General features: G+C 35.6%; 1 protein-coding gene across 2 annotated transcripts in view; it reads right to left on the bottom strand.

The window, feature by feature from the left end:
- PPME1 (protein phosphatase methylesterase 1) overlaps window positions 1-10704 on the bottom strand; it is an 87268-nt gene that overhangs the window by 31459 nt on the left and 45105 nt on the right. For both annotated transcript variants that reach the window (XM_023209431.3, XM_023209432.2), the window contains exons 4-5: window positions 1770-1827; window positions 929-980 (exon numbers count right to left, since the gene is read on the bottom strand). In XM_023209431.3, the coding sequence (XP_023065199.1) occupies window positions 929-980; window positions 1770-1827 (110 nt within the window). The remainder of the gene's footprint in view (window positions 1-928; window positions 981-1769; window positions 1828-10704) is intronic.

Below are 10704 nucleotides of genomic sequence, written 5' to 3'. Positions count from 1 at the left end.
AACCTGCACGTTATGCACATGTACCCTAGAACTTAAAGTATAATAAAAAAAATAAAAAATTAAAAAATAAAAATCAAAAAAATAAAAAAATAAAATAAAATAAAATTATTGCTACATCAGTTTGGGCTCTGAAGGAAAAAGTTTATTCTTAAATTAAAGCTGCTAAAGTAAAAGAGGGCAAGGTATTTTTGGCCAAAGTGACCAAATACCTGAGAGAGTATGTATTAAAGCAGAATGGCTAGAAGAATCCTATTTATGCTATAGGTCAGTGACTCCCAAACAACAGTCATTGAACTGGCTCCATCAGATTCCTATATAGAGCTTTATCAAAATATAAATGTCCAAACCCCACTGCTAGAAGTAGGTCTGGGGTAGGGTCAAGTCATCTATATGTCTTGTAACTTCTCAAGTGATTCTGATGAGTGAGCAGTTTTGAGAGCCACTGCATACGCTACATTCATTTTTTACTTTAGGCCCAGGGTATAACTGTCATTTTTTTAATATCATGTTCTCATCTTTCTATGACATAAGATGAAGAATATGCACAGGATACCCGAAAGAGAAACTCTCAAGGCCTCTTGCATACAACTACTTTTCCAAGCATGAGTCCATGATAGGTATCCGGATTCAATGCAATTCCATCAACAGAAGAAAACTTTCAAAAGCCTTCACAAACTAAACTGTGCCTTGAAGAATTTTCATGTGCTTTATATGATGATCATTGCATTGGACATACCAAGAAAGATGCAGGTTTCTTTCAAGATTAAATAGTAAGGAGAAACCAAAAGTAGAGGAGAGAGAACAGAAGTAAAATGTTTCTTGTGGTAATTATTCTCCAACAATCTCATCAGGAAAGTGATAAAGTTATAGTACTATTTATAATAGTGATGGGAGATAGGCAATGTGTAAGAAATATCTGGTTACTTACTTTGCCATTGTTTCTGCAGACAGATCTTCAGGATTCTTGACTTTTGTTTCACCTAAAATGAAAATATGTTTAAAATAAAATTCCCACAGACAGGAATTATAAAAGCAGAAGAATTCTCTTTTAAAAACATCATCTTTGGACAATGGATTAAGGACTTTATAATTTTACACAATGAGTTTAGCAAGGATTTTCTATAGACAAATCTTTACAGTTATCCTAAGAAGGATAATTACAGTAGCCTAGCAAAGATTTATCCACATTCCTTATACATCAGCATAAGAATGTGGTTACTTTAAAGGACATTTTCTTAGCTTAACACATATAAAATACAAAAATAAATACTATAAATAAAACTTTACACATACATATACATTTGTAAAGACTAGAAGCTACGACTTCCTTCAAAATGCCCAAATTGAGCTGGGCACAGTGGTTCACACCTGGTATGCTAGCACTCTGGGAGGCAGAGGTGAATGAATCACTTGAGGTCAAGAGTTCGATACCAGCCTGGCCAACATGTGAAACCCTGTCGCTACTAAAAATACAAAAATTAGCTGGGCATGGTGGTGCATACCTGTAATCCCAGCTACTAGGGAGACTGAAGCAGGAGAATTGCCTGAACCCAGGAGGCAGAGGTTGCAGTGAACTGAGATTGTGCCACTGCACTTCAGCCTGGGTGGTGACAGAATGAGACTCCATCTCCAAAAAAAAAAAAAAAAAAACCCCAAATGGAATAGACAAGGTAATTTTATGGCCATGTTGAAATTTCTAATAGTTACGACTATTTAAAGGGGCTTGATGACTATAATCCAGTAAATGGCTAATTAAGAACTTTACTCACCATGACTTCGCAGATCCAAAGCCACAATCCTACACTGAACTCTACTAATAATCGCTGCCTAGGAGAAAAAGGAAAAGGAAAAGTAGTTAAGACACATCTAGGATAACAAATTTTGCCCAATTCCCAATGATTACTTTGTAAAATGAACTGCCATCAGAATTCAAAGGACCCAAGAGAATCAAAAGACTTTCTACTTTTAAGCAAAATGAAAGGATGATTTTCTACTAGTTTTGCCATATATTGTGGTTCTGTCCCACAAAAATATGGCTTTCTCTACTTAAATCCCTCTTTCAATCTTAATTCCTCCTATCCTTTCTTGACACACACAGTTAAGAGCCTTTAGACAATGACCCTCTGAGCTCTGGTTTTCATCTATATTCTTTGGATATCTTTTCCTTACTCTGGAGAGAGAATCCCTTAAATAAGGACGGTGAGTCAGTTTATATCTTGGCTCAGGACATCACAGAAACATGACATTCAAATCATGAAATTTGCTGAAAGTAGAAGTCATAGAAGAGTCTTCTTAAGATTCACTGAAGACAGATACTGCAGAACATACAAGTTTGTGTTCCTGTTAAAAATGTATTGAAAAAGAAATCATAATATCATGGGGGAGGTACAATTTTAGAGGTTGAAAGAAATCTGAAATAATTGGGGATCTTCTTCCTCAACTAAATTGGATTCTTTGACAATAATATATCACAATTAGGGCTACCAAATGTCAACAAATTTTAACTTTTAAAAATAAAATAAGAGAACTGTCTAGTCTAACCATCACATTTTATGAATGAGAAAACTGAGGTCAAGAGAAAGAAAATTATTTGCCCAGGGTCACATAACAAATTAAAAGGAAAAACAGAACTACACCCAAGGTAAGTTACCAATATAAAAGTCAAAGTAAATCACAAAACAAGTCAGATTAAGTCATATTTTTAAAATCCCATAGAAAATCAAGTCTGATTCTATTTCTATTACTCTAACTAATGAATACCGTTTAAAGACAACAATGGAATGAAATTCTACTATACTTTGCTGTTTGTTCCTGAAAGTTATTTGCTAATTTACAGGAGTTATTTAGTGACAGTAAAGCCTTCAATGACAAAAACAAATCCATATGTTAGAAATAAAATTAAGTGGCAAAGATAGTATTAATTTGCTTGATTTCTGTAGATAATAGAACCAGGTTTATAAAACATAAACAAAATATATATTTGAAATTCCAGGCTTTAACTTGAAAGCAATGATTTACAATCATAGGTGCCTGTCAGAAAATCCCTACAAATATTAAAAACAAAATTTTCATTTATTTATTTAACAAATCTTTCTAATAAAAATCTGGCACCAATGGAGTAATGGAGTTACAGGAGGGAAAAATACTGGCGATACTCCTGCTCTCATGGTATCTACATTCTACTATGGTGGAGGAAGACTAGAAAAAAATAAATGAACAAAGTAAATTCACAGACTAACATGTGCTTTAAAGATAATAAAAAAGTGTCAGAGCAGATCTAGGGTAGCTACTCCAGATCTTGCCACAAATAGTACAACTTTGCTACTTCTGAAATGGATGAGTGGAAAGCAGCTATTTAAGAACTAGACTTAACCAACCATTTTCTCACTAGAATATTATGGTGTTTAGCAGTAACTGCAACAATAGCAGTAGCAGCTAATGTCTACTAAATCTATGTGCCAGTCAGCAATCTAAATGCTTCAAATGAATTACCTAACTTTCTCCTCACAACTCTTTACTACTTAGACATAATTTTCAGCATTTTACAGATGAGGGCATTTTACAGAGAGATTACATAACTTGCCCAGGGTTAAATAAGTAATAAGTGACAGAGCCAATTTTCAAATCCAAGCCGCCTGGTTCCAGGTGATTTTCAACCCTGGCTACATAACAGAATCACCTAAATACTACCGCCCAGGTACAAACCCACCAGAAATTCTGATTCAAGTGAACTGGGTTAGGGGCCAAAGTTATACATTTCAGACTTCTCCAGGTGATTCTAATGTATACCCAAAATGAAGGCCCACTATCCTAACCCTAGACTAGAGAACAAGAGGCAAGACTGGAAGATCTGGGTAGTAATAACATGCTTCTGTATCACTTTGTAATCTCACCAGATTATCTCAGATAATCTCATATTATCTTCTTAAGAAGTCGGCTGGGAAAATATTAGTACAGTTTTTTTGGCTGACAAAACAGGTTCTTAGAGGTTTATCAAGTATTGGTGAAAGTATGGAGAAACAGGTATCCCCACAAATACATGATATCCTCAAACTTAATTTTGGCCAATTTGGTAAGTGAAAAGTAGTATTGTTTTTTAAAAAATTTTGCAGGTACACAGTAAGGGTATATATTTGTGGGGTACATTAGATATTCTGATACAGGCAAACAATGTACAACCATCACATCAGGCAAATGAGGTAGCCATCACTTTAAACATTTATCCTTTCTTTGTGTTCAAAACAATCTAATTATACCCTTTTAGCTATTTTAAAATACACAGTAAACTATCGTTGACTGTAGTCACCCTGTTGTGCCATCAAATACAAGATCTTATTCATTCTATTTAAATATTTTTGTACTCATTAACCATCCCCAATTGTCCTCCACCTCCCACCTCCCTCTCCCCATTCACTATTCCCAGCCTCTGGCAACCATCCTTCTACTCTCCATCTCCATGAGTTCAATTGTTTCCATTTTTAGCTCCCATAAATAAGCGAGAATATGCGAATTTTTTCTGTGCCTGGCATATTTCACTTACCATAATGACCTCCAGTTCCATCCAGGTTGTTGCAAATGACAGGGATCTCATTCTTTTTTATGGCCAAATAGTACTCCTTTGTGTACATGTACCACATTTTCTTTATCCATTCATCTACTGATGGACACTGGTTGCTTCCAAATCTTGGCTATCGTGAACTGTGCTGTAATAAACACGGGAGTGTAGTATATCTTCAACATACTGATTTCCCTTCCTTTGGGTATATACGTAGTAGTGGGATTGCTGCATTATATGGTAGTTCTATTTTTAGTTGTGCTTTTTTTTTTTTTTTTTGAATCAACAAACTGTTCTCCATAGTGGCTTGACTAATTTACATTCTCACCAACAGTGTATGAGGGTTTCCTTTTCTCCACATCCTCACCAGCATTTGTTATTGCCTGTCTTTTGCATAAAAGCCATTTTAACTGGGGTGAGATGATACCTCATTATAGTTTTTATTTGCATTTCTCTGGTGATCAGTGATGTTGAGCACCTTTTCATATGCTTGTCTGCCATATGAATATATTCCTTTGAGAAATGTCTATTCAGATCTTTTGCCCATTTTAAAATTGGATTAGATTTTTTTCCTATAGAGTTGTTGAGCTCCTTATATATTCCGGTTATTAATCCCTTGTCAAATGGATAGTTTGCAAATATTTTCTCCCATTCTGTGGGTTGTTTCTTCACTTTGTTGTTTCCTTTGATGTGCAGAAGCCTTTTAACTTGACATGATCCCATTTGTCCATTTTTGCTTTAGCTACCTGTGCTTGTTGGTTATTACTCAAAAAATCTTTCCACAGTCTAATGTCCTGGAGAGTTTTCTCAATGTTTTCTTTCAGTACTTTCATAGTTTGAGGTCTTAAATTTGAGTATTTAATTCATTTTTAGTTGATTTTTGTATATGGCGAGAGACAGGGGTTTCGTTTCATTCTTCTGTATATGGATATTCAGTTTTCCCAGCACCATTTATTAAAGAAACTGTCCTTGCCCCAACATATGTTCTTAGCACCTCTGTTGAAAATGAGTTCACTATAGATGTATGGATTTGTTTCTGGGTTCTCGATTCTGTTCCATCGGTCTATGCATCTGTTTTTATGGCAGTACCATGCTGTTTTGGTTGTTATAATTCTGTGGAATAATCTGAAGTCAGGTAATGTTATTTCTCCAGTTTTGTTCTTTTCTATCAGGATAGCTTTGGCTATTCTGGGTCTTTTGTAGTTCTATGTAAGTTTCAGAATTGTTTCATTTTTGTGAAGAATATCATTGGTATTTTTGATAGGGACTGTGTTGCATCTGTAGATTGTTTTGGGTGTTATGGACATTTTAACAATGTTGATTCTTCCAATCCATGAACATGGAATATCTTACCCTTTTTTGTGTCCTCTTTAATGTCTTTCATCAGTGTTTTATACATTTCATTGTATTTCACTTCTTTGGTTAATTTCTAGGTATTTTATTTGTAGCTACTGTAAATAGGGTTACTTTCTTGATTTTTCGGATTGTTCGCTGTTGGCATATAAAAACACTACTAATTTTTGTACATCAATTTTTTATCATGTAACTTTATTAAATTGATCAGTTCTAACAGTTTTTTGGTGGAATCTTCAGGATTTTCTAAATATAAGTTCATATCATCTGCAAAATAGGATCATTTACTTTTTCCTTTCCAATTTGGATGCCCCTTCTTTCTTTCTCTTGTCTGATTGCTCTAGTTAAGACTTCCAGTACTATGCTGAGTAACAGTGATAAAAGTGAGTATCCTTGCCATTTTCCAGATCTCAGAAGAAAGCTTTCAACTTTTCATTTATCATCCTTTTAGTATGATACAAGCTGCGGGTCTATCGTATATGACTTTTATTGTGTTACATCCCTTCTATACCCAGTTTAAGTTTTTTTTTGTTTCTTTTTTTTAATCATGAAGCGATGTTGAATTTTATCAAATCCTTTTCCAGAATCAATTGAAATGTTCATATGGTTTTTGTCCTTCATTCTGTTGATATGATGTATCACATTGATTGATTTGCATATGCTGAACCATCCTTGCATCCCAGGATAAATCCCACTTGATCATAACGAATAATCTTTTTCTTTCTTTCTTTTTTTTTTTTTTTGAGAAGGAGTCTTGCTCTGTCACCCAGGATAGAGGGCAGCGGCATGATCCTGGCTTACTGCAACCTCCATTTCCCAAGTTCAGGCAATCCTCCCACCTCTGCCTCTTGAGTAGCTAGAATTAGAAGTGCATACCACCATGCCTGGCTAATTTTTGTATTTTTAGAAGAGACGGGGTTTCACCATGTTGGCCAGGCTGATCTTGAACTCCTGACCTCAAGTGATCCACCTGCCTCAGCCTCCCAAAGTGCTGGGATTACAGGCACGAACCACTGTGCCCAGCCTGAATAATCTTTGTAATGTGTTGTTGAATTTGGTTTGCCAGTATTTTGCTGATGATTTCTGCATCAATGTTTAGCAGGGATATTGGCCTGTAGTTTTTGTTTTGGTCTGTCTGGTTTTGGTATTAGGGTAACTTGCCTCGTAGAAGGAGTCTGGAAGTATTCCCTCCTCCTCTATTTTTCGGAATAGTTTGAGTAGGACTGGTGTTATTTCTTTTTTAAATGTTTGGTAAAATTCAGCAGTGAGGCCGCCAGGTCCCATGTTTTCTTTACTAGGAGACTTTTATTACAGCTTGGATTTCATTACTTGTTATTTGTCTGTTCAGGTTTTGGATTTCTTCATGGTTCAACCTTCATAGGTTGTATCTGTCTAGAAATTTATCCATTTCTTCTAGATATTCCAACTTACTGGCATATAGTTGCTCATAGTATCCTCTAGTAATCCTTTGAATTTCTGCAGTATCAGGTGTAATGTCTCCTTTTTCATCTGATTTTATTTATTTGGGTCTTCTTGCTTGTTTTTTTTCAGTCTAGCTAAAGGTTTGTCAATTTTATATTTTCAAAAAACAACTTTTTATTTTGTTGATCTTTTCTACTTTTTTGTTTTGATTTCATTTATTTCTGCTCTGATCTTTATTATTTCTTGTCTCCTACTAATTTTGGGTTTGGTTTGCTCTTGCTCTTCTAATTCTTTAGGATGCATCGTTGGATTGGTTATTTGAGGGTTTTCTACATTCTTGATGTACTCTCTATAGCTATACACCTTCCTCTTAGTATGGCTTTCACTGTATCTCACAGGCTTTGGGATGTTGTGTTTCCATCATCATTTGCTGCAAGAAATTTTAAAATTTCCATCTTAATTTCATTGACGCACTGGTCATTTAGGAGCATACTGTTTATTTTCCATGTGTTTGTATAGTATCCAAAATTCCTCCTCTTATTGATTACTAGTTTTATTCCATTGCGGTCAGAAAATATACTTGATATAATTTCAATTTTTTGAATGTTATCCAAGACTTGTTTTGTAGCTTAACATGGTCCATCCTTGAGAATGATCCATGTGTTGAGGAGAAGAATGTGTATTCTGCAGCTGTTGGATGAAGTGTTCTGTAGGTAACTATTAGGTCCATTTGACATATAGTGCAGATTAGGTAAATTTTTTTTGTTGATTTTCTATCTCGATTATCCAATGCTGAAAGTGGGGTATTGAAGTCTCCAGCTCTTATTGTATTGAGGTCCATCTCTCCTTCTTTAGCTCTAATATTTGCTTTACCTATTTGGGTGTTCCAGTGTTGGGTGCATATATATGTATAACTTATATCCTCTGGCTGGATTGACCCCCTTATCATTATATAATGACTTTTGCCTCTTTTTATAGTTTTTGTCTTGGAATCTATTTTGTCTGATATACATATAGCTACTCCCGCTCTTTTTTAGTTTGCATCAGCATGGAATATCTTTGTCCCTCACTTTATTTTCAGTTTATATGTGTTTTTATAGATAAAGAGTGCTTCTAGTAGGCAACAGGTCAGTGAGCCTTGTTTTTGTATCCATCAACCACTCCATGTCTTTTGATTGGAAAGTTTAGTCCATTTACATTCAATGTTATTAATAAGGACTTATTCCTGTGACTTTGTTTTCTGGTTGTTTTGTGGTCATCTCTGCCTTCTTTCCTTTACTGCAGGTGTTTTTCTCTGGTGGTATGTTTAAATATCTTGCTTTTTTATTTTTTGTGTAACTGTTGTATGTTTTTGGTTTGAGGTTGCTTGCAAATAGTATCATAACCCATTATTGTAAAGTGGTGACAATTTAAAACTGATTTCATAAACAAACTAAAAAACATGCATAGAGAAAAACAATACAAACTCTACATTTTAACTTCAGCACTCCACTTTTTAATGTTTGTTGTCTCTACTTCTTTTCTTTTTTCTTTTTTAAGACAGGGTCTCACACTGTTGCCTAGGCTGGAGTGCAGTAGTATGATCTCAGCTCATTACAACCACTGCCTCTCAGTTCAAGCAATCTTCCCACCTCAGCCTCCCAAATAGCTGGGTCTACAGGCACACACCACTACACTTGGTCAATTTTTTGCATTTTTTGTAGAGATGCAGTCTCACTGTGTTGTCCAGGCTGGTCTCAAATTCCTGGACTCAAGCAATCTGTCCACCTCGGCCACCCAAAGTGCTGGGATTACAGGTGTAAGCCACCATGCCCGACCTGTTTATAGCTATTGTTTCTATTTATATATTATTGTGCCGTTTATGTCTTGAAAGTTGTCATGGTTAATATTTTTGATTGGTTCCTCTTTTAGTCTTTCTACTCAAGATATGAGTAGTTTACACACAACAATTACAATGTTATTCTGTGTACTTATCAATGAGTTTTGCACCTTCAGATGATTTCTTAGTGTTCATTAATGTCCTTTTCTTTCAGATAAAAGAACTATCTTGAGCATTTCTTGTAAGTCTGATGTTGATGAAATCCTCCAGCTTTTGTGTGTCTGGGGAAGTCTTTATTCTTTTCCATGTTTGAGGGATATTTTGACTGGATACGCTATTTTAGCATGAAAGTTTTTTTTTTCCCCCCAGCATTTTAAATATGCTATGCCACTCTCTCCTGGCCTGTAAGGTTTTCACTGAGAAGTCTGCTTCCAGATGCACTGGACCTCCATTTTATATTATTTGTTTCTTTTCTCTTTCTGCTTTTAGAATTCTTTCTCTATCTTTGACCTTTGGGAGTTTGATTATTAAATGCCTTGAGAGTCTTATTTGGGTTAAATCTGCTTCGTGTTGTATAACCTTCTGGTATTTGAATACTGATATGTTTCTCTAGGTTTGGGAAGTTCTGTTATTAACTTTTTGAATAAATTTTCTATGCCAATCTCTCCCTCTACCTCCTCTTTAAGACTAGCAACTCTTAAATTTGCCCTTTTGAGGCTATTTTCTATTGTAGGTGTGCTGTATTTTTATTTTATTCTTTTTATTTTGTCTCCTTTGTGTATTTTCAAATAACCTGTCTTCAAGCTCACTAATTCTTACTTCTGCCTCATCAACTATGTTGAGACTCTGATACATTCTTTATTACGTCAACTGCATTTTTCAACTCCAGAATTTCTGTTCTTTTTAATTATTTCAATTGCTTTGTTAAATTTACCTAATAAATTTTCTGAATTCCTTCTCTGTTATCTCAAATTTTGTTGAGTTTCCTCAAAATAGCTATGTTGAATTCTGTCTGAAAGGTCACATATCTCTGTCTCTCTGGGATTGGTCCCTGGTGCCTTAGTTCATGTGGTGAAGTCATGTTTTCCTAGACAGTCTTGATGTTTGTGAATATTGATCAGTGGTGACTGGGCATTGAAGAGTTAGGTATTTATTGTATGTTTTTACCCATTCTTCCTGTGAAAGCTTTCCAGGTATTCAAAGAAACTTGGGCATTGCGATCTAAGTTTTTGGTCACTGCAGCCATATCCGCATTAGGGGGCACCCCAAACCCCTAGCTCTTGCAGACTCACAGAGGTACTATTTTGATGGTGTTGGATAAGATCTAGAAGAATTCTCTGGATTACCAGGCAGAGATTCTTACTCTCTTCCTTCATTTTCTCCCAAATGAATGGGGTCCCTCTCTGTGCTGAGTTTCCTGGAGCTCAGGGTGGCGTGACACAAGTACCCCTGTGGCCACCAGCACTAGTACTGTGCTGGGTCAGACCTGAAGCCATCACAGCACTGGGACTCACCCAAGGCCTACAGTAACCACTACCTGGATATGTATGTTCAC

This window comes from Piliocolobus tephrosceles, chromosome 13 (genome assembly GCF_002776525.5).
Source record: "Piliocolobus tephrosceles isolate RC106 chromosome 13, ASM277652v3, whole genome shotgun sequence".
In the NCBI taxonomy this organism is placed as follows: domain Eukaryota; kingdom Metazoa; phylum Chordata; class Mammalia; order Primates; family Cercopithecidae; genus Piliocolobus; species Piliocolobus tephrosceles.
This window is presented reverse-complemented; position numbering and strand designations above follow the sequence as displayed.